This window comes from Scatophagus argus, chromosome 4, assembly GCF_020382885.2.
Source record: "Scatophagus argus isolate fScaArg1 chromosome 4, fScaArg1.pri, whole genome shotgun sequence".
Lineage (NCBI taxonomy): Eukaryota > Metazoa > Chordata > Actinopteri > Scatophagidae > Scatophagus > Scatophagus argus.
Genome location: NC_058496.1, coordinates 22111509 through 22136025, shown reverse-complemented (window position 1 = coordinate 22136025; position 24517 = coordinate 22111509). Strand labels below are relative to the sequence as shown.

General features: G+C 40.6%; 1 protein-coding gene across 7 annotated transcripts; it reads right to left on the bottom strand.

The window, feature by feature from the left end:
- Nucleotides 1–316: 316 nt before the first annotated feature.
- On the bottom strand, nucleotides 317–19729 carry piwil2 (piwi-like RNA-mediated gene silencing 2). 7 transcript variants are annotated; one of them, XM_046385782.1, is made up of 25 exons: nucleotides 19590–19728; nucleotides 19062–19094; nucleotides 18328–18772; nucleotides 18128–18233; nucleotides 17553–17667; nucleotides 16639–16805; nucleotides 16274–16361; nucleotides 15661–15771; nucleotides 15282–15399; nucleotides 14863–14987; nucleotides 14219–14299; nucleotides 14014–14127; nucleotides 13064–13252; nucleotides 12315–12399; nucleotides 11571–11663; nucleotides 10831–10971; nucleotides 10048–10161; nucleotides 8462–8650; nucleotides 3371–3472; nucleotides 3105–3221; nucleotides 2899–2987; nucleotides 2678–2783; nucleotides 2181–2434; nucleotides 1084–1191; nucleotides 317–767 (listed from the first exon to the last, which is right to left on the bottom strand). In XM_046385782.1, exons 3-25 carry the CDS (start codon nucleotides 18721–18723, stop codon nucleotides 611–613), a joined length of 3165 nt encoding a protein of 1054 aa, XP_046241738.1. In that variant the 5' UTR covers nucleotides 18724–18772; nucleotides 19062–19094; nucleotides 19590–19728; the 3' UTR covers nucleotides 317–610. The 7 variants fall into 7 exon arrangements, with proteins under 7 accessions (XP_046241738.1, XP_046241736.1, XP_046241740.1 ...); XM_046385780.1 differs by having other exon boundaries at nucleotides 18328–18731; XM_046385784.1 differs by having other exon boundaries at nucleotides 11571–11660; nucleotides 18328–18731.
- Nucleotides 19730–24517: the final 4788 nt, after the last annotated feature.

The window sequence follows — 24517 nt, the reverse complement described above, 5'->3', positions numbered from 1 at the left end:
AAGTGTAGGAATAAATATACCAGGTTAGAATAAATCAAGATAACATACAGCATAAATGAAGCATCTTGCCTGACAAAATGCTACACTTTTAGAGTGAAAATCTCTTCCAAGTCTGTCCAGTTCTTCCAAGTTACTAGTGTAACTTGGAGCTTGTGCATCATGCTACAAGCAGTTCTGAAAGTGAGGCACAGAGAGACCAGGCACATTCAGGAATAAATGGATGGCTTTCTCTTTGGCCAAATCATCATGGAGACAGTATGCTGCACCATAATAATCACTCCAAAGTGTTTGTGGAAGGAAAAAAAGAGAAAGAGACTCAAAGTGTATGAACAGATTTATAGGAACAGGAACACAAACTCCAAAATACTGACAACTCAAAACTTAGGCAAGTACTTATTTCAACACTTCACTTTTTTTGTTTTTAAAGTGGTCTATGGAATACAAAATGTTCTAATACTATTACGAGACATATTGTAATTACTGCAGTTATACAATATGTGTAACATATAACATATAACATATGTAACATCCACAAAAACAATTTTTCAAGGTGTGAGAGTTGGTTTTGCTATGACCTGAGCTGTATGCTTGTGGCAGTAACGAGTGCAGCTCAAAGGAAGAAAAGCTTGTCCGACAGCTGGATGGCCGGCTTTGAGTGCAGGTACTGGCCCGACAGGTAAGCCAGCTTGTGGGCATACTTGCATGGCGCTGGAACACGAATGGCACCCGGGAAGTTCCAGTACAAATGACACAGCTTAAAAGTCAGCCTGGAGAGGGACGAAGCCATAAATGTCAAATGTGTTTTGGCACTGACAAAACAAACTCCATCAACAATTTAGGAATCATTCACACTGGCCAAAATACAGGTGGTTAGAACAGGGTCCACATAATTCCACAAAATCCTAAATTAATGGTCGTTTGTGTGTTGCTTTCACTGCCAATGATATTTGTCATTTAAGTTCATTTGAGACTCGTGTTAAAAATGTTGTTCTATTGTAGGAACCTTTACCAGTTGGTGTACAGAATTTGAAAAAAAAAAAATGTGACGATGTGCAGCAGTAATGAGAATGATGCTTATTGTACCTTTGCAAATGGTCTGGTGTGAGGTTTGCCGTGTTGTATAAAGAGATGTAGTGGGTAGGAAGTGCGCAGCCCTGGCGAATGTGGTGCGCCTTCAGAAAAAAGTCCACCCTGAATCGAAAAAAAAAAAAGAAAGAAAAAACTTCAGTGTTAGAATGACATTTCTAACTATTTTCAGTGTTTTTTAAAACAATAATATAAATAATCCTTAGTTGCAGTCCTATACAAAATAGCAATAACAATCAACTACAGTAAACTACAGTAAAATCCTGGTTTTACATAAATGCATGAGCCATGATCTAATGACACATTTACAGCACATCTTCTTGATGATATTGATGACAAATTGTACAGTGGGGTATAAATATTTTTACTGAAGGATCAGAGTACTTCCCATCTATGTCTATCAAGGCGAACAGACACTTCATAAATCTGACATCAATTCATTAGAGAAGTGCTTCATGTCGTACGGGCTCGTTAAGTTGCTTTGGTCAGTTGCAACTTTGTTAGATAAACGTTTACTAAAAGGCTGTGTATTGAATTTGTTGTCAAAGAAAATGAACAGGAAGTCCCAGTTCATGCAGCGTTATCAGCGTTATGAGCAAGCTGGGCAACTGTAGCAACAGTCAACAGTTAGGGACCATCAAAAAACTGTGAAAGAATTATTGGCAAGTCTTTTTCCACTGCAGGATATTCCTCCAACTTCAACTTGACTCATTACGTTGCATGCTGCCACGCTTTGCATGGTTACCGCGAAACAAAAGGGTGTCTAAATGTCGCTTGTCTGATGGGGCAAGGAAAAAAGAATTACAAACATTGTTTTTCTGCAGGGCTGATGACTGGAGCCTCTAAGGAGTGAAGCGTTTCTCTTCCTTTTTAACTCTGTTGAGAGCTGGTAGTACCAATAGTGTGCTTGTGAGAAAATTGTGAAGTGAAGCGCAAGCAAACAATTACACTATTCTGGAAATAAGAGTGAAGTTGTGTGGTGTGGCACAGGGTTTGAAAACGTTAAAACAACAGCTGTGTAACATCTTGACATCTGACAAGCCTTAAATTTCGACAGAATGTACTGACAATTTATTTTATAGACTGAGACTGACCGGTCTTTCTGAGTGAGAGTGTGATCAAGAACAGTTCCAGGTGGAGGTGTGACAAAGCTGCTTGCAGTGCAGGAATAAAAGGTCATGTTGGTGCGCTTCTGCACCACAATGAAGACCAGCTTGGGCTCATAGCCGGGGAAAGTCGCAAAGCAGTTGATCAGCTGTGGGATCTCGTACTGCTCCACCATCCTCAGCTGACCATCTGACACACCGTCCCGATACACCACAATCTTCTCGGGTAAGTTGTGGTTCACCTGCACAAACGAACAAACACAAAAGCCATTGGCTTATCTAGTTACGGCATGCCACTCCAGCTTCCCACTCTATATTTCATTAAGATGATGAACCAGCTGACAGGAACACAGAAAACAAAAGAGGGAAGGTCTGTCTCCATCATCTGTGATGGATGTGATCTGCCTTGGACAAAAAAGCATGGTCTAGAAATATGGTTGTACAAATCACAAGCCATTTCATGTTTGTATCCTGGTGGTATTTACCTCGTAGTACTTTTGCAGTGCGGCCAGAAAGCAAGCTCTGTAGCCACTGATCAGCTCCTCTGTGGGTATCTGGAAAGTTACACTGGAGTACCAGCGGGTGAGTGAGCTGGGGGGGTGGGGATATCCACAGTTACAGTCTAAAACAGCAACATTTCTGACATTCACCTGCAGACTGAATGTGTTTTTGTTTTACCAGGATGTTCTCATGCATTCTTTGTTACCTGTTCACACTTGCAACAAAGCCCATGACTGACCGATGCTTCTTGCTGGGGTCATGATGGACATCAACACCAACCACCATCAAGTGTTTCTATTGAGACACACATTGATTAGGAGATAGAGGTTATTATTTCCCCATCGAGTGTAGTGATTTAAAGCTCCAGTGCATAAGAAGTATCTTCCTGCTCTTGTAAGACATGATACCCACCAGAGGGATACTGACAGTCCACAGCTCCCCTCCTAACTTGCTGTTTATCTGTAGGAGTATCTTTTGGGCAATGTTCTTCAGCTTCTGTTGCTGACAAATTGTCTGCACATTGATGACCTGATGAAAAGAAAAGAAAGAAAGAAAACAAAACAAAACAAAAAGCCACACACACAAAAATATTTACTTTTACCTTAGAGAAAATATTAAGTCATTTGGTTGTCAGTTCAAAACACTATCATTCAGTTCTAAACCAGCCATGGTTTAACCTGTGATGGGACAGGACTTTCCACACAGCAGAGCTTCTTGATGGCACTGTAGAGATCCTCTCTGTTGCCAACAATGATGCACACTACGAGCTGCATGTTAGGCTGTAAACAGACAAGAAATGCATAGTAAGCTTGGCTCAGTGGTACCAGATACAGTTTCAGCATCACAGTATTCAATAGTAATGACAAGATTTACAATGCAAAAAAGATCTAGTGAATTTGGTCACATTTTGCATTAACACCTTGGCAACAACATAAATGCAGTTTGCATTTCACGGTACAAAATCATTCAGGGATCAACAGTAAACATTGCTATGACTGCCCAAAGCAACCAGTCATTTTGCACTGCTACACAGTTTAAAAGAGAGACCAATTCCTTAACCTGTTTGTGCAGATAGGGTTAAAACGGACCCGCCGGCGGGTCCAGATCAAATTCGGGGATTTACTGCTCATATACGTCTCCCATTTTCGAAATACAAACAAAATACCCATATATCTATCTTCTGTCATGTCAGAGCTTTGTGCTAAAGGAAAATTGGCTTATGTTATAAATACGTTATTCAGAAATAGCCACATTAGCTTAGCATAGCAATTCCCATTGACGAACACAGGAAGTAACATCCTTCTAAAACATTCATATTTATAAAGTTTTAACATTTCGAGTGAGCGCAAATGAAGGCATAATGTCATTATTTACCTTTTAGTCGTGTGGAAACTGGTCTTCATTGCATGGGAAAGGTCAAAACAATGCTTTATATCCTTAGTCATTCCATCGTGTAAAATAGTCGTATTTCCCCATAAAAATCCACCGCAGTCTTCTCTAACTCGTTCTGACCAGCAATCGCAAATTTACTCGTAATGTTATACATGAATAGAAACTTGAAGATGTCCTCTACAAAACCAAAAGGTATTTATTTGTAATCCGCTGAGTAATTTCCGAAGCAGACGCTGTGTTTCATGTGTGCGCCGTGCACCCGAGTTGTAAACACAAAAGCATCGTCCAACTTTCTTCCTTGTTGCCGGTGTCAGGCTCATCTGAAGTGATTGACACCTCTTTCAACGAATAGTAAACCGACAAATGAACATTTAGGGGTTAGGGTGTCATGATTTCCCCAATGATGTCTGTGGACAGGAGGCGTGCGTAAAGCCCTGCGCCGCAGCTGAACTCATCGGGAGTCATTGACCGACGTCATTACGCATGTGTAACCTGGCGAATTAGCAAGTGTCACCGTGTTGTTGGCAAACTTTTGTTTGTTTGGTGAAGTTTGCAGTTTGAAGTTTGCAGTTTGCAGTTCCTGCAAGTTTTTACCTCTACACATCATGGCCAGGCCTAAACGTCTGACTCTTGAAGAAGTGCACGCAGCACTTTTTCAGGCAGACGACGATTTTGACAGCGGAGAGAGTGATGCTGAGTCTGTAGCTGCGAGTGCAGACTCCGTCGAGGAGGACGCGTTTGAGGACGGTGTCGACGTCGTCCTCGACATGTAAGTGACTATGTTTATAAATTCAGATATATTGTTTCAGATTATAATGTTGTCAAAGTTGTGCATCAGCATACTCATACCTAAGCAATGAATCAGTCCAAATAGCAATGTCCAAGCTTCAGACTAGTGGCCTTTACAACTTGTTATATCCAGTATAGCATAGGAATATTATAGGGATAATATAGTATATAACACTACTTAGCAGTAGGATAGAATACAATGCAGTACAATACAATAGGCATTGATATGTTATTATGTTATTGTTATTGATGGGTTATTGTTTATTTATATTTATATTTATACGTATTTGGTACAAAATAAAAAAAAATGCTTTACAATGGGAATGCTTTATAAATCAAACCATTTTTGAATTTGAATATTTGTGTTCCTACAGTGCTGAACCACCAGCCAGTCCTGTCCCTCTCTCCCTTCATCCCAGTGACCCTGTGGAAGGGCCCTCTACATCATCTCCAACAGCAGTGAAGCGTAAGTGCAAGCGCAAGCACAAGCACACAGCTTTAGCAGGCACCAGGACATCTCAGCGCCGTGCCAGAGCTGTGGCGCAGCGCAAAACCACAGCCTCATCAAGCCCCCCTGCAGTAGTACACCCCGACTCTGCTGAAGAGGACAGTGAGGTGGAGGAGGAGGAACACTGGCACTCGATGAAAGAGGATGATGTGGAGCCTCATCCACTACCATTTCGTCCCAGGAGGACCCCTGGGGTGCAGCTGGATCCTCATGTGGAGTACAGTCCATGTGATCTTTTCCAGCTTTTTTTTAGCAAAGAAGTTGTACGTGTTTTGTGCAGGAACACAAACATCTACGCTGCAAAAAAAATAGCTGGTGGCCAGAAGAGGAAGTGGAGTGATGTGACCATTGATGAGGTTTACCACTTCTTGAGCCTTGTCATCTATCACGGCCTGGTGAAGACAACAGCTGGGCGTGATATGTGGAGAAGGGGCCGTTTGTACAGTTTGGCTTTCCCTGCGTCCGTTATGCCTGGATACCGCTATGAAGCAATACTGGCGTTGTTTCATATGAGCGATCCAGCTGATGACGTCGCCAATGACCTGCTTCGAGGCCAGCCTGGCTTTGATGGTCTCTGCCGCCTCAATCCACTTCAGGATCAAATCCTGACTGCCTGCAGAGCATACTACCATCCACGTCAGAACCTCTCGGTGGACGAGCGTATGGTTGCCACTAAGGCAAGAATTGGGATGAAGCAGTTCATGAAGGAGAAGCCCACCAAGTGGGGGTATAAGCTGTTTGTGCTGGCGGACAGCTCAAATGGCTATACTTGTGACTTCACCATCTACGAGGGAAAGGCAAGGACGCCGTCTGGCCAGGGCCTGAGTTTTGATTCTGTGGTGAACCTGCTCAGAGTCCCATATCTCGGCACTGGGTATGGTGTTTTTGTGGACAACTTTTACACCAGCGCCAAGTTGTTTGTTCACCTCCACGGAATTGGCTTCGGCGCCTGTGGCACAGTCAGGGAGAGCAGGCTTGGCTTCCCACGAACCACCATCAACGCCTTGCCAAAAGCCGCTGCCCGGGGTGACATGAGGTGGATCAGGAGTGGGCCATTGCTTTTTGTGAAATGGAAGGACACAAGAGAAGTAGCAATGTGCTCCACCATCCACAAAGCCTACACAGGGAAGACCAGCGCACGGCGGGTGAAAAACAAGCGGACTGGCATCTGGTCAACAGAAAACATTCCCATCCCCGAGCCAGTCAGTGCATACAACAAGTTCATGGGGGGCGTGGATTTGTCCGATGCACTGATCAAATATTTTTCTGTCACCCAGAAGACCAGGAGGTGGTACATGAAGCTCTTCCTGCACTTTGTGGATATCGCTGTCGTGAACAGCTTCCTCCTCTACAAGGAGATGGCAGTGGCTAAGGGTGAGAGGGCCCTCACTCAAAAGGCCTACAGAGAGGTGCTGTGCTGTCAGCTTGCTGATGTGGGGCAACAACAGCCATGTCCACCAGCAGAGACTTCCGTTGAAGCCACTGGTGGGCCATCTACCTCTGGCCAGGAAAAGCAGAGGCCAAAAGGGTGCTTTCCTGTCCCCATTGGAGCCCCCTCTTCAGATCCCAGACTGAAGGCAACCGAGGGCAGGAGGAAGTGTGTCCACTGCAAGAAGAAGACTATCTTCATGTGCAGGTCCTGTGAAGTGCCACTCTGCATTATTGTGGACAGACTTTGCTTCACAGAGTGGCATGATCTACAGTGCACACAATGAAGCACTCTTTTGTAAATAGTTGTAAATAGTTTCCAGTGTGTTATTTCAGTGTTCCAGTGTTCCAGTTTTTATTTTTTATTTATTTATTTTTATTTTACACAATTTTTGCCTCCTAAAATCCAACCCCTCGTCCACGTCGTAGGAGGTGGTAACAGCATATTGCAGGTATGTAAGTAACTGTGCTGGCAAACGGGGCTCTGGTATGGACTGTTTTCACTTATATACTCACAATCACTCCAAAACATATTATTTAGTAGGTACTATATAGGTATTTATAGGTATTTATAGTATTTATAGGTACTGAAGTTCTTGTGAATTTTAGTCTGGAATGCAGTAAAATGTATTTGTACTATTTCAAAATGAAGGAAAAAAAATACAAATTACAATCACCCCCTTTTGTATGGTGCAATTTTTTTTTTGGAGAGCTTGGAGAGGTTTTGGAGAGGTTTTTGGAGAGGTTGGAGACGCCTATTTGTACCCTATGGAAATGGTTGTGTAGCACCTATGTACTTTTATGTATCTACTTCAAATTTTGGATTTTACTTTCCAAGACCATGTAGAATCAGGGCATGTACAGTTTGACAGTTTGATCTTTTCTTATCAGCCTTGAACTCACTGAAAACTAAAAAAAAGTTAGGCGATTTTTACTTTTTTGACATTTTATGCTATGTATGATCTTCTGAAATGGACACTTAATGAGTAAAATAAACAGCTAGACATCAATACATGTCTTGGCCCATGTGTCTTCTTTAATTTAAGCCCCCATTTAGCCATGTGCTACATGTATAGCATGAGATAATGAATGCTGAAGGCTATGTCTACAAAACGTCTCCAAATTTTGCTGAATTCCTATTTGCAGAAAGGGGTTAATATATATAATTACCGCAGTAATATTTCTAGTGGTGTATTAGGTGCTCTTATATTGTAATGCACAAAACACTATATAGCCAATATGATTCTACATGGCTCAGAGTATATTTACTTCTGTGCAATAATTATCCTCATGCTTTAAGACTAAATATCAAATAGAACAAACAGTACATTTATCATATGTGTGCTGCTCTTGTACTGTAAAATGTCTAGTAGTATTTGGGTTCAGCTCCATCATCACTTCTTGAAGCCGCATTTTAAACCTAACATCTGTTTTCCACACAGACGTGACACTTGGGCAGCCGTTTAGTTGAGAAAGTGACTACTCACTGAGAGACTACCTGAGCTACAAGTCTGCAGGCAAGACTACAAAACATCAGCTTGTTAAAATCATGATTGCAGAGCAAGACAATTTCATGTGGACACATTGTGTGTGATGCATGTAGCATTAAACTATTGTTGCACCTAATAGGAATTTCTATTTTATGCCATACCTCACTGGTGAGCATAGAGTGGATGCTCTTGACGTAAGTCTCTGTGCGATCATCTCTCAGCTCCACGAGAATGGGCCGCTGCACTTGCATTCCCATAGGCCTAGCCACCTTGGTAAAGGTGTCGATCAGCTCTTTGACCTGCTCTGCACAGCGGCGAGGGTAGAAGATGGTCCAGATATTCAGAGGGATCTAAGAGTAAGAAGCAAATGAATACAGCAGCCATTCCTGAGACTGAGGCACAATAACAACGTGGTTACGCAGTGATGCCTGACAAGGGCAGACAGCAAAAGAGCGATTTGGTAATAATACATAAAGCCTACACATATCACTAGTACCTGAACTGTGAAACCAATTTTTACTGTCAGCAAAATGACCCTTAAAAATAAAGAGTTTCATTTTGGTTAAACAAAAAATTTAAGTATTATGGCCTGGAAGACAAAGCTGATATAAACCTGATTTTATATCAACTTTGACTCATACAGTATTATTAAATACAGTTGTGAGGGACCAAAGTGGTCTCCCCGAATAACGGGATCTAGGCGAGATCGGATTCAGGCAGAAGAGGTTGAAAATAGGAGGCAGCAAAGCGTCAGGTGCCAGGAAAAACCCTTTTATTCTCCCGGAACACAAGGTTTTCACAGACAGGAACAATGCAGGAACAACGCAGGAACTAAACAACAATGGCAAACACTCACAGCAGTACATGGCAGTTCTCCCTAGGAACAACAAGAGCAAAAAGAGGCTCCTTTAAATAGGGCTGCTGGCTGAGCCCAAACGGTCCAAACCATTATGGAGGGGATTACCAATAAACATAATGGTGATACAAACAAATAAATAATACATAAGTTAATTTACCCACACACCAAATATTTACACACCACACAATAACTTTATACAAACACCACATAGCCAACACCATAAAGAAATAAAAACCCCCTGAGTGCAATGGGCCGTGCCCCCTTGCCCCGTGCTCAATAAAGTCCACCCCTGCAGCGGCGCGCGCTTCCGCAGAGGAGCAGTGGAGCTGGACCGGGAGTGCAGGTGACTGTGAGTGTATGGCAAACCAGAGTCTTTACAAACTGAAATGAAGAGGTGGACGAATAGTGGGTACCTCACCACACGCCTGGATGCTAGACCGGGGAGAAAACTGACACGGGTGAGTTGTGGTTGTGGTGAGTGAGCGACGCAGCGGGATGAATTTACAGCGCCGAAGCGTCCATGGCGTACACCACGCCAAACATGTCACCAAGCATTTAAAATATATATAAACGGATGACAGAGTCCATTTCTCTGTGTGCGTGTGTGTGTGTGCGCACATGCATCCGCGTATACATGCGCCACAAAGTCCAAAAAGTCTTTTTATTTTCTGACGCTGCTTCGCAGGCCACGTCATCAAAACCGCGTCCCTCGTGGGAGACAGTGAGAAGGGGGGTGCTCACCTTCTCACAACAGTACATAAGCAAATGTACATGGTATGATAATAGAATATTTTCATAGCCCAGTCTACCATGACATCTGTATACCCCTGCAACCCTAGTTGTCTGACACATTAATTTATACTAATGAAATTTATCTCCAATACTCACAGAGCTGATAGAAGCATCCCTGGTAATCTCTCTGGACCAGCATACATCAGCACCTGTGGCAAAGGATGAAGACTGCAGACAGATGGTTTCAACAGGCAGAGTTCTGCCTTTAATCTGCAAGAGAGGAATCCAATACACAATAAACTGTCAAAATCCAAGGAAGCGTGATAACAACAAACTACATTTACCCCCTCACGGTTGTATGCTCTTGTGCACCAGTCAAGTTGCAGTTTATGTCCATGTCTCTCGAGATTTATATAACGTATGTAGCGACTGATAGAGAACTTCATTGCATCAGGTGAGCAATCACCTGAAGCTCAGTATCATCAAAACCAGTGGGCTTGTGGTGGACTTCAAGGCTTCAGATATGGATGTTGCAGCAAAGAAGCTACAAATTCTAAAACATGGATGAATCACACACAACCTGGCAGTACAGAAGTTTTTGCAGAACATTATGATGAAGCTAACCTTTTCAATATAAGATTTTCTCACTTCATCATTTTATCATATTTAATGATTAAAATAGGCTCCAACCAGGATTTATGGTTATGGCTTTTAAAGAAACATGATTTACAGCGACTTTAGAAAAGTAACAAGTAGCTTGAATTGTATTCTTGGACTGAACAGAAGAAGTGTGAAATTAGACATATCACATCATATTTAAAAAACGCCTTTGTCTCTGCACAATTGTCTTGTCCAGTGAGAACACAGAGTTGCGCTGTTTGCAATATATGGACGTTTGTCTCTGAAGTGACACCGAGTTTAAGTGAAGCTGAGCCTCACCACAAGGACTTCGGAGCCGATCTCCAGTCCCCATCGGCTGAGCTCCTTCAGACTCTCAGGGTTGGTGCGGAGGTTCTTCAGAAGCTGTTTAATTGAGTGGAGGTGCTGCTCCCCGCTTACATTGATGTGCATAGTCAGGTCCTAAAATACAGGGAACAGTCTCTCTTTGGTATGTAGTAAGTACAACATAATAAAGAAATGCTCAAGCTGCTAAACCTTGTGACTGTAACTGACCTGTCATTACAAACTTACCGTTTGTTTGATTACCATGTCTGGGAATTTTTGTAAATTGAGCCGAAAATGACTATTTTTTAGAGTTTTAGCCTATTTAGCCTAACCTTTAACATCACAGAAAATAAACACTGCACATTGTTGTTGTTTTTACTAGGGTACGTCTGAGCATGGATGGCAGTAGCTTATTCCGGTGGTAGCGATGCAGCAGAGAAGCTTGATGTTATTCACATACAGGCAGAGAATGAAATGCTTCACATTCATTAAAATTTTATTAACCTGGTACCTACTGGCTTAAGACCCGAAGAACAGAATCATTTTGGCTTCTATGTAGTTGGAGGGAAAACGGACTGGACAAGAGCCACAGTGTATCAAAATTGGCTCTAACTAAACTAAATATGAACGGCATAGGATAGGATAGGAACGACATCTCATCCTTTCAGCTGCTAAATGTTTGTATGAGACCAGCCGCTGAGAGGAAAAACACTATGCTGATAAGTCAAATGTACCTTCATGGCTCTTTGGTCCTTCCTCATTTTCTCAGGAATTCCTGTCATAAAGGAGAGCTCTGGTACTAAAAGGATCTCTCCAGTGATGATCTGCTGCAATAAAACAATATTATACAATTATCTACGCAGTTAAGTCTTTCAATTTCCCCTTTGGGGATCAATAAACGATCATTTGATCTTGCTGATATACTGTAATTCTCTTTGTATCATTATACTTCCTGTATCAGGTACTTTTCTTGTCGACAGTAAAAAAACATATTGCAATTTTCAGGTGCATCCAGGCATAGGATTTTGTGAAATTATAATAAGGCATTTGTTCAAGCAAAAAAATATAATAAAATAATAACTGTATGTTGGCAGAGACAGCTTTTAGCTGTCCCTGTACAGTCCGATTCTCATACCATTGCAACCCCATTCATTTACACACACTGAACAAGTATTACTGAAGCCTGAGTAGACTGCTTAGGCAAAAATAAAGTGCCCTTAACATGGGAAATGCAGGGCAGCTTGACATGACAAACATTTGTGTTGTTGTAAAGCAATTATATTGCACTGAAGTGCATTTTAAGTCCTGACATGTCCTCATTGTAAGACTTATTGTAGCCACATGGTGGCAATCTGATCCAAGAATTCAAGCCATGTCAACTAACTGATCCACTGTGAGGAGCCTTAAAGAAATACAGCTGATTATGTGTGACCTTTAATTATTACATTATAATAGCTGATGCTGAAGAGAGGTTTTACCTTGCCGCCTGGTTTAGACCTTTCCTTCGGCCGATGTACGAGCAGAGGCTGGTCCATGTCTTTGATCGTAATCCCATAATTCTTGCTGTTAAAATATTAAAGCCCAAGCATGCGAAGACAATAATTGTGTTTAAATGAAACAAGCAAACAATGCCAGTCGGATACAAAATAAAGTGGATTAAACTCGAGGTTGTAAGCCTCCATGCACCAGTCAAGTTGCAGTTCACATCCATGTCTGTCCAGACCCATAATATATGTTGTGGCTGATAGAGAGCTTTGTCACATGGTACAACAGCAATCACCTGAAGCTCAATATCATCAACGTCAACATGCTTGAGGTGGACTACAAGTCTTCAAAATGAATGTTCCTGCAGAGAAGCTACAGATTATAGAATATCTATGCAATCAACATGGTGTCAAGGTGGACACTCAAAATGAGAGTCACGAGTTCAGTATCAGACCAACTGTGAAATACGGTCACAATATGCTCTTCTGTTCCTGACTTATGCTATTGAATCATGGACAGAGGAGTGTTTTTTCAGAACATCTGGATTTAAAATCTCATCATTTTATCCAGTGTAAAATTTTGTCTGTATGACTTCTATGAGGTCACAGTGACCTTTGACCACCAAAATCAAATTATTTAATCTTTGAGTCCAAGCAGACAGATGAGCCACATTTAAAGAAATTTCCTAAAGGTTATCCTGAGAACTTGAGTTCACAAGACAGAATTCATGGCCAAGTCTCACCTGTAGTACTCCGCGAAGGTGGTTTCTGTGCCATCCATCAAAGTGAAGGTGTCTTTGGGTGACTTGTTCCACTCAATGGCATCAATACGGTAGGTGCGGTTGTTGTAGCGGGTGATGACGATGCTGCCAGCGAGTTCTTTGGTGCATTCATCTTGAAACTTGCCTTTGCTTTGTTGGTGCAAAATGTTCCTGGAAGACAGCAGGGGTCAAGCTCAGTTTTCCCTTTTCTATTTAAACAGAGGTGGAAAAACTAGAGCCAAAGCACTTCAGTTTATAAATAAACCATAGATGCAACAGAAACACTGCACTAGACTGTTGCATTTGGCAATTCACTGCCCTCCAGCTCACCTCTAAATACCACCACATTCCTAGAGGGAAGGGTTATAGTGGTTGAGGGTATTCACGGTGCTGTCTCATGAGGACAGATGCTCTAAAAACATCACATCTTACAAACTGCCATTTTAATATATATGAGTATATCCCTGAATCTGACATCTATAGCTCAGTGGGGTTTAGTCATGGCATGTTTAATGTTTAAACTTTTATAAGCATGACTGAGTACCCACGCAGAAGAAATAGAATAAATGATGTGCTCTGGATTTTACTATATAGTCCAACAGGCTATTTATAATATAGCAGATTTCCCAGCTCATTACTGATGTTTGTGACTTCGAACTGTTGCAAAATATAAACAGCGAGCAGGCAAGACTTTTTAGGAGCAAACTGAGCTCCGTTACAAAACTGGAAGTATGAACAAATACAAAGACATTATATAAAGAATCAGCACTTCTGTACATAATGCTTTCTGAATACAGAAGTATTCATAAATATTTTATAAATGAAAGGCCAGTTTTGCTAGAAAACACACATATCATAGAAAACATGACTTATGAATATTAATCTGTTTGCTCTTGTTTGCACACTACTGTTGAATTGCTGTGTGAACTTACATGACATCCATCACAGAGTCAGTCCTCAACACTTTGTGACAGACATCCACACACATGTACAGGCCTCCATCTGTGTGCTTGATGCAGGTTGAATAGCCTGGCCACACTTGCAGCCTATAAAAACACACAACAGAAAAATAAACTGATGACAGTTGCTAGGATACAAGCTGGCGTTGGCCCTTTGGTGTTACAAGTTAGTACAAACCGATGTTTTCCAAGAACAACTGCGCCTGCTGGATCGTAGTGACTTTGACCCATCAGCTTCAGTCCAATGATTTTCATTGCCCTTGTAAAAACAACAACAAAAACACTGGTAATGTCCTGTCATTTCTCAAGAGTGAAATGATAGGTGTATAATATGGTAAATAATTATGGTTTCTTAGTTTATTTCATTAATGAGCATTTATGTATACAAGGAAAAATGCTCCAATTTCTAGAGCAGCCATGGCTTGAGTCAGACAGGAAGTTAGTCAGGAAGAATCTCATCAACTTATTAGTGATAATTAAAATGAACTAAGTGAATACAAAATAAAGACTAAGGTCATTAAAATTGGGGGAAAATATCCACAACTATACCATCATGTCATTGTTTGCAAGTGGACGAAAACCAATTTGAGCATGTTTTATTTTAAATTTCCAACCCGACAGGTTGAAGAGTATTGTGGTGCACATGGTGAACATCAGCGATAACAGATTGCTGATGTTCACCATATGCAGTTTTGGTAAACACAACTGATTAGTATTTTGACACAGATGTGTTTCAGTTTAGTCTTAGATTTCACTTTAATTGTCAACATTGTCAATCTTCGACGAGACAACATAGACTAATTACTTTAAAATAAAAATTACCTCCTGAGCACCACGTTGTAGAACGGGACGCATAGATCTGAGCTGGGTGGCAAAATCTTTGTCATCTGAATTTTGATTTGTATTTCCTCATTATCGGTCCGTCTCAGACTCTTGAGAGCAACCACCTGCAGATCACCCAAATATTATGCAAAAAAATAATCTAGTGTTAAGTTCAGCACTTTGACTTACAGATTTTGAACTGTATAACTGTGCACCAATACATTTCAACTGACAAGCATTTTTTAAACAGTTTAACACCTTTGTGGGGACTTAGCCATCTTCATGCACGGAACTTAGCTCAACTAAAAATTACAATGACAAAAGTATACACGGTTGCCTGTCTGCTTCCACCAGAACCTGTCCAAGTGCAGTTAACACACCTTAGTCAATTAGCCATGCAGCTTATAATTGATACCTACGTCATCCATCTTAACAGGCAGGTACAGTATGGAGCCATCAAATGCTACTACGTCCCCTGTGGTCGAGCGGTGATCTTTCATCATGCTGAAACGCATCGCCATCGATTCAACATTTGGGCTGAAAGATAATATTGAAAAAATACATACAGTACTTTAATCCCAGTTACCACAGTCGACCGACAATGTGAATGATAATAAAAAAGCGTTAGTGGCTTGTGGCACTAAACGTGGGACTTTACTGACACTAACACCTCAGTGTAATTTTAGCTTCAACTGTCCATGTCCATTTTTGGATCGTGTCTGGGTTAGAAAATAAACCTCAAAATCAAAATCTCAGCCATTTATTTTTGTTGAATGGTTGATGAGACATGATACTTACGTGTATGTTACATGATACTGATAAACAGCTTCATTCGTGCAACAAATCGGGATGTGGTTTGAGCCAATAGTTATTGGATTTCCTTTTATTCCAGCCTTATTAGGTGCCTCACTGACCAGATGGGAAATATACACAAAAAGATCATTCCAGCACAATACAAACAGTCACTTTATGGTAATGGTAGTTTAATATTAAAAGCTTAAGAGAATAATCGTCCTGACAAACAACAAAAAGAATCAGCATTGATAAGGGCTGGCTGATGTTTTGTGCTGCACTGCATCTGTAAAATGCAACTGCAATTGAACACATCACAAATTTGGGGCTGCTGACAGCTAACGTGCACATACTGTCCCCTCTGTGCATCTTTTTGTATAAACAATAAAAGTATCATATACTCACTATACAATCTGAGAAGGTAACATTTGCTTTGTTTTGCATCAGCATCATCAGTCAACAGGATGGAAGAAGGGGAGGTGGATGAGAAATGTAACAGCAATGCACAAATCACAAAACTAAACTCAGTAATGGCTGGTAGACACATAATGGCAGCCGGAGGTCATTTTGGTGTGTCAAGACCCTGAGATGTAAATGAAAAGCAGAGAGGTATACTTACTGGCCTGCTTCCATTTGCAGCTCCATCTTTGCAGGTGCAGCCGTGGACAACTCCAGCACCTCTCCAGTGGCGGACATGGACATGGTTCCTTCACACAATTTACATTTTAAAATCAATATAATTTTTCAGGAGTCATTCTCACTCTTAATAACACTTCATATGTAAATAATCAAGTAGTGCATTAGTAAAAGTGAATAGAAAGCACAACACATTTAAACATTTTTTGTCATTATATTTCAAGGATTAAAGTTTTTATGACATTCATGAAAGCTAAATATCCTTTTTAACCGAGCTGAACAAAACATTTGATATGTTGCAATGTTTTGTAAATTGTCAGATTATTGTTCATTCATCAGTTTCCTTACCTGGGTGGGAAGTCTGAGAGTGTATGGCTGCTTGTTGCTCAGAAGCTGGGCAAAAGGACTTGACAGACCCTGGAGAAAAAGACGGTGGCAGAGCACATCCTCTTGCTGCTCCAAGCGGAGGCTTCGCTGCTCTTCCAAGTCCTGCCATCGTATGAGGAAACAAACTTCTGCCATGGAAACAGCAACCGGCGAGAAAAGCTGATCAGTTTTTCCAATACAAATTGGAATAAGTCTGTATCAATGACACATCTAAATCAATCAGGGTACTCTTTATTATGAAAATTAGGAAATCTTTATTACATAAATATTTTATGGCCCATATACCTATAAGACTAATCTGATTGAATAAATTTTTTTGCAAATATATTGTTTTGACCAACAAAAAAAAAACAAAAACCTAAGATGCCCTCAAACAGAAGTTACAAACAATATTTACTGTGGGAAACCCAAGGCTAGCCTTTATGAGAAAACATGTGTATCTTAAGATCTGTTCACACACAAGCTTCCCTTACATTTACAGGAACAAAAATGCCTCACAAACTACTTCTGTCATACCAACATCTTGCTCCCAAAGACTAAAGACTAAGTAAAAGCAGCAGCTCGCGGTCCAACACAACACACAACATATGTATTAGCATTCGTAAAGGTTCTGTTCTGTCAAACAGACATGAGAGACAAGCTGAAAACGTAGCTGAAAGATGCCCTGCACCAACATTTCAGTTCATTAGGCACACTTAACTAAAACTCACTGCAATCTCATAACTGCTTAAATGTACGATCCTTGTTGAAACTTGCGTTAGAGAGGTGCTAATTCCATCTTGAGGACATAGTGTGGTTTGTGGTGCTGTTGTGGTACTGTGTTTCTTATATTTAGCAGACAATACATTGGATCTTGTTGGTCTTCTGCCACTTACCTGCTGCCTCTGCCTATCACTTCTTCAGTCTTGCTGAAGCTCCATGGGCTGCTCATGAAACCTACTGGGGTACCTTGCATCTTCACATCTCCAGAATGCCCAGATGCTCCTCTTCCTACAACAATATCACCATAAAAACTCAGCTCTTATGGTTCCTCTGCTGTCGCAGTTAGTTACTCAAGTATGTTGAAAATGCATAATTATCGGAACTGATCCACTGAATTTGCCATTTTTAAAATTGTATACAATGCATGCACTTTCTTTGCACCGTTCTAATTGTGTTCCACATGTAAGAAAAATACTGCACGAGTGATATAGTAAGGATTAATTATTCTTATTCATTAACCATTATAACATACAGATGAATTTGTCCACAGATGACATATTACCTATAACTGTGCCGCATCTTACAGTGGTAGTTATACCAGCATTTTGATTACATTGTCAGAGTAGCATGCAAAGTATTTTCATTCTTAATTGTTAATATACAGTAGCTAACACTAACTAAAGAAAACAGTAATAGGTTCCAAGTCTGTTCAGTCCTGTCCCATTAATTCCAAGTTCTAAATACAGACCTACGGTCAGTGTTCCTCTTCCCCATGGGGTTACTGAGGGCTCAATACCCATTTCTGCGAACATTGAGACTAGTACTGATGGTTTACCATGGGTAGGGATGTCAACCTACAAGCAGACAAAAGCCGTAAGTACCTCTTAATTGTGGGTGGAAAAATTAAAACAAATTGCACATGCATACAGACGCCATTCTGCACCCAACCTCTTTTGTTGCGATGGTCTCTTCTGTAAGCTGTTGGGTCGTGGTTTCACACACAGTTGTCTGTCCTTGCTGTGGCTCCAGTTTAGGCAGGACTGCACCTCTTGCCAACCCTAGCTTTGGTTCCTTTGTTGGAAGGAGAAGCCCTCTGGCTTGGCCACCTCCTCCATCATCAGGCTGCACCAGCAGCCCTCTTGCTCGACCAAACACTGGTTCATCAGAAGGCTGAGTTACTCCTTGGTGTGTATCGCCAGTGGCAAAAAAACCTCTGGCTCGTCCCACACTAGGCCCTCGTGTAGATGGCAGCAGCGCTCTACAACGTCCTAGCAGTGCTCTTCCGTGTCCCACACACGGAACGTCCGTCGTACCACCAAGGTCATGTGGCGTGTTTGGATCCATTCAGACAACTGTTTAAATTACAAGTTGACACCACAGGCTCATTCCCAGCCTGGGATCAATAAAGTATATCTATCTATTAATCAAGCACTACCGAAGGAAACAATGCATAGCAAGTCTGTCTGTGTCGCGTAGCGCGGGTTGTAGGTATACAAAACATTTACAGCAGATATATTGTAGTTGTGAAATTCACAAATAGTAAAATTACACTGGAGTGTCACATAAGTTTAGATCAGATTCAACTTTATTGTCATTGCCTAGATAACAAGCACTAAGGCAACGACATGCAGTTTGGCAACGACAAATATAGCAACTTAGCTAATGTTATATCTCAGTCTTACCTGACATGCACGGACTCCAGCTTCTAATAGCTGCTGTACAAAAAGAAACGTTGAGGGAAAAGGGGTAAAAAGAAATTAGTATTTGTGAAACCGCATGGCAAATAAGCTAGACAACGTTACAGTGAAGTAAAGCCAATATTGACGTCAGCTTTTCACTGGTTATCCAATTTAAAAACTAACGTCAACTAGCTAGACATTATGGCGCCTTAAGTCACCAGCTTGCCTCCATCGTCGTTAAAGTGATATTATTTCTCCATTCATTAATTAGTAAACTTATCCAACACAAGACACAGACTGTCAGCTTGGCATCGCAAGTTACCTAAAACTAAAAAGAACAATAACGTTGAATTAGTGAGCAAACCTTACTAAATCTTACTAAAACACGTGTTGAAAATTACACGGCAGACCGTGACACCGACTAAAAAATAATTACAGCCAAAATACGTCCAGAAAACTCAGAAACATGTTTCGTATTTTTAGCAAACACGCATACAAGAAAGTTATTAATATTACCGTAGGATAACTTACATAAAATGAAGGGATAAATCCCCAACCTTGAACAACATCAGACTCCAACTCGATTAATCCAACAGATAGGGTGGATGGATAGACGGTATCTTCCCTCCCATGCCCTTATTGGATGATCGGCAGGTTCTGCAGCAAGGCATTGGTTTACTAAACCTGTCAATCTTTTATCGTCAAGTCACGTGATGATAAGATTTTAGTTTTGCCGCTCGAAAAAAAAAAAAAAAAGTTTTGCCGCTTCTTGCAGAAGTGTTACAAATGTGCAATTGTAAAATGTGGGCAGTAATGGAATATCAGTGTTGACATGACAGCAGCATCACTCTATTAATGTCAATGACCTGCCTGTTATGTAACTTTTATTGAAGACTCATTGCTTGCAGTCCCAGTTGGCTCCTTTGGTATAATTTAATAATGATAAAATGATTCACTCTTGATATTATCCAATTAATGCAATCAAGCTGGTGTACTCTAGTGCACAAAACCAGATGTCAGTTTATAAAACTCTGGGCAAGCAGGCTGCTATCTGTTGAAATTGTATCCATTTGCTAAATGGATTTCATAAAATTAAAATTGTATTTGGCCTTTTGATTGATTATTTACAAATCATTTGCCTTGTCACATATTAAGCTAATTATATGCATGATCAATGTGGAATGCAACTCCCAACTCTGACCACTCTGAACACTCAGATGTTCGTGTGCAATTCTTGTACAGGAAAACGGATTGATGGAAACTGTTCTTTTTTCTTTTCTTTTCTAAACAGGTTGTGACTCTGATAACTATGAACAATGTCTAAATTTAAAATAATTTAGACAAAGTTAAAAAAAATGCCAAGGGAAATTATTCAAATTCTGTATTTGCTGTGCGTATCACAACCATTTATGGCATTCAAAAGCAATTAGTAATAACAAGTTTTCCAACTATTTTCACTAACTGTCTCATTTCTCAGTCATTTAAAAGGTAAGATAAAAGATGATGCTTTACTTCAAGGTTATTTGCTGAAGTGCATGTGGATTTGTGTCTCTATGTTATTTGAAAGCATTTTTTTTCTAATATATATGCCATAGGAGGAGGACTCCCAGTCTTGCAAGTCCACAAAGCCTTGGTTTTCAGGTCACTGGTTAGACATATTGGCAATTAGTCTAAGACTCTTTTAAAATAATCGCAAAAATGCTCCCAGAGGTATTGAAGTGATGACTTTGTACTCACACCTGGTCTCTGCAAGAATAAATTAATCACTGTTCCTGAAAGTAAGTATTCCTTTTTGTCCTTTTATATTAACTACTGAATAGTGGGTTTCACTGTTGTCAGATAAACTTTCCTTGAGTCAACTTTTAAGAGCTCAAAGGAAAAGAGTTATTCACAGTTAGTTTTTTCTCTACTTTTTTTTTTTTTTTTAATATAACGGCAGCCTTCAACAGATTGCATTTCATCCTTGGCCCTTGAAGGACAACATCACATGAATAACAAAAGCTAAAAGAAAACTTGATGAGGCTTGAGGTAAGGGGGCGTAATGCCATCTATTGATATACACAGGTAACTGCAACAGAAATGAGAATCAAATTGACCTTCCATCATGAATGTAATAACTCACACTCAAAACCAAAGACCAAACCAACAAGCTTGGCAGCAAGGCTATCATTAAATATGATGTTATAATAATTGTGTCAGTGTGGGAACATTCATTTGTGTTGTATTTTGGCTCACTGTGTGTTGCCCTGATTAAATATAGTAGTAGTACAATTTTATTATGTTACAACAAGTCTTGTTTCAGATTCATGGGAAGTGACCATCAACCAGTAATTGTTCACCTGTTGTGAATAAATACCTTGAGGGAGTTTGAAGTTTTATCACCTTGCATTTAGACCCCCCACAGGTAGTTTTTCTTAATGATGTTGAGGTACTTTCACCCGTGCTGGTTCAGAGCAGTAGGTTGGCGGCTGACAGCTGACAGATATGGGGCAGCTTGTTAGTGTGATATGAATCAGGTTCAGTGTGCTTGTTCAGCAAACCCAACGCTAAAGAAAAGTTAAGCTTAAGAAAAATTCAAAGCCCTGTTGCCTTCAGTGATAAGTCAGCCTTGTCCACATCACTGAAACGAACTGCCATATTTGCCCCTTGATGTGCATTTTAGTAATTCCCTTTTTTTTGACACATAAAAAAGCATGAAACATAAAAAATATCTTCAAGGCAGTATGATTTATTCTGAACAGATTCAGATCAAATGCACTGTGGGCGTTACATTCTGTTGGTACACGCTTAAATTTACCTCGTGTGCAAAAGCACTGAGAGCAGCAGTGTCAGGTTCAGTGTCCAACTTAAAGGCCTTCTGATAAGGTGGACAAGAAAAGCTCATGATAAATGGCAAATTTACTCTTCCAATTGTAATAAAGCCCGCAACAGATACTACTATCTATATCAAAATCTGTTAGAAACAACTTTAAAAGAAGATAAATTGTATTTATGTTAAGAGCTCTATGCTAGCAGTGAAACAGTCCATGAGGTCAATTAAAACAGAGCCTGTACCTACACAATAGTTTATCAAAAAGAGACTATACTTACACTGTTAAAGTCTGAACGGTAGTGAGGAGTGACATGTGGTTGGCTTTGCTCAGTTTTCAAAAGTTTAAAGTGAAGACCAGCTTGTGACTCAGCATAATTCTCCTTCAAATATTTTTATGTAAAAGTTAATCACAGTGGAAGCAGTGCATAAAGTCTGTGTTAAGAAAGAGATTAATACAGATATTTATTTATAGGGATCCTAAAAGCCTTGTGTTGCTATGGCCTTGACTGAAAATGGTGTTTTAATGTACACATGCATATGTATAAGCATAACATAAGCATAACATTTTTGCTAATGGACTTAAGAGAATGTTTGACATGACCTCTTCTTTGTTGCACTGGAGTATGTGTTTTGAATACTAATACTTACTTTCGAGGACAACCTCTTTCACATTGTTTTTCTGCACAAGAAAAAGAGAAGCGGTCACACAGATGCTGTGAGTGGACCTTTTTTTCTCCCTATCCCTCCATTACCTATCACTGCTTATCCTGTGGAGGGTCGCAGGTGGACTGAATCCTATTCCAGGGACTCTGTGTGAGAGGTGGGGTACATCACAGGGCTGACTTGAAGAGACAAACAAACCATTCACGCTCACGTTCACACGTACAATCAATTTAGAGTCACCAACTAACCTAAACTGCATGTCTTTGGATTTTGGGAGGAAGCAGACATTAGGAGAACATGCAAACACACAGACAGAACACAAGAACCTTCTTGCTGTGAGGTGACAGTGCTAACCACTGCTCCACTATGCCAACTGGGCTTGTTTTCCTGTGTCTTTCTTCTTTCTGTTTTGGTCATTACTCTCAGATCACACAAGATTGCACTTGAAGTCACTGAAAATGCCATTTGAATTTGAGATTTTGGCTGCATTGATGCACATGAGATTGATTTTGTAGTGTACCTTTGCCTCACAATGACCAAACCAAACTGAATCATACCTAAGTGAGATGTGATCAGGGCAGTGGTGCAGTGGGTAGCACTGTTGGCTCACAGCAAGAGGGTTCCAGGTTCGAATTGCCCCTAGGTGTGAGTGTGAGAGTGTGTGTGGTTGTCTGTCTTTGTATGTGAACCCGCCCCCCCCCCCCACACACACACAATTGCCTGTGGTTTTGGAATGAGACTCAGCAAACAGCTATCAGGGGGCAGCATCCCTGCATACATCACCTCACACATCTTGTGGGTCATCAGTGATGATTGAGAGGGATTATTTTTGTATGAGTCTATACAAGCTGAATAAAACTCATTGAAGTTCATGACTTAGATGAGCAAAGCTTTGATTGATACTCGCACATAAACACTTTTGGTGGTTTGGTTATGTTGTTTATTTATCGTTTGGAAATGAGCAACCCTTTGAGCTCAGCACTAAATCACAGACAATGTTTGTTGTTTAGTTGTAATTTGTGTGACCAGGTACCTCTAAAACAAAAGTGTGTTTCTGTTCTGCTCCTCTCTTACATTTTGTAGTCATGATGAAATGTCCTGTTTGTTGCCCAGATCCTGATTGTGTCACTTTATTAAGGTCATGTTCACAACTCCTCAATTTGCTGCCAAGAAAACAAGATAAACAATGTTTATCTCCCCCCTGGCCCATGAAGAGGGACAGTCTCCACCTGTCCTCTTTCAGCTGCAATCTGCATCTGAAGAACAGACATTTGACTTCAACTGACTGACTGATAACATTATGCCAGTTCATGTCAGGGACACAGATGGGCTCCAAGCGGATGCAGTCAATAGCATTACCTGTCATGTCTAATGCAGAACATTTGGATAAGACCCGAGCTCTGAATTTGGCAGTGTGCTTTGACATTTAAACATCAGAAAATGACTGACATGTTGGTATAATTACAGGTCAAAATGTAAAAACTGATGGCAGCCTGCATTATTCCTGTGAAAGGACAAGTTTACTTCATTTTCTGGTTTTCATTAAGGTTCTTGCTGCCCAATTAGAGGGGATCCAGGCCTTTTGAGCAAAAGTCACATGGCTTCACACAGGGCTTGTTTATTAGACAGGGTCTTAGTAACCTGACATCCAAACAGGCCATATGGGATTTTGCCTGGGAGGGGGATCAAAACAACCTTTGCATTTTGAGGTCATTTCCTGTAACTGGTTGAAATTACACGTTAACTTACAACAAACCACAGTTTCAGTGGAACCTGAACCTGAATTCAACAAAATTCAACTGTCAAAGAATTAATTGCTCAAGAATTGGAAAAGAGTACAGACTTGATGCCTGGAAACGCCACAGACTTAGTTGGATTACTGAAGTTGCCCACTGAGCACATCTGGGTCCAGGGCCCAAAGTAACTATCAGCATTTCGTGTACTTTAGTCAACCAAAGAGCTATTAAGAGAGACAAAAGCATGA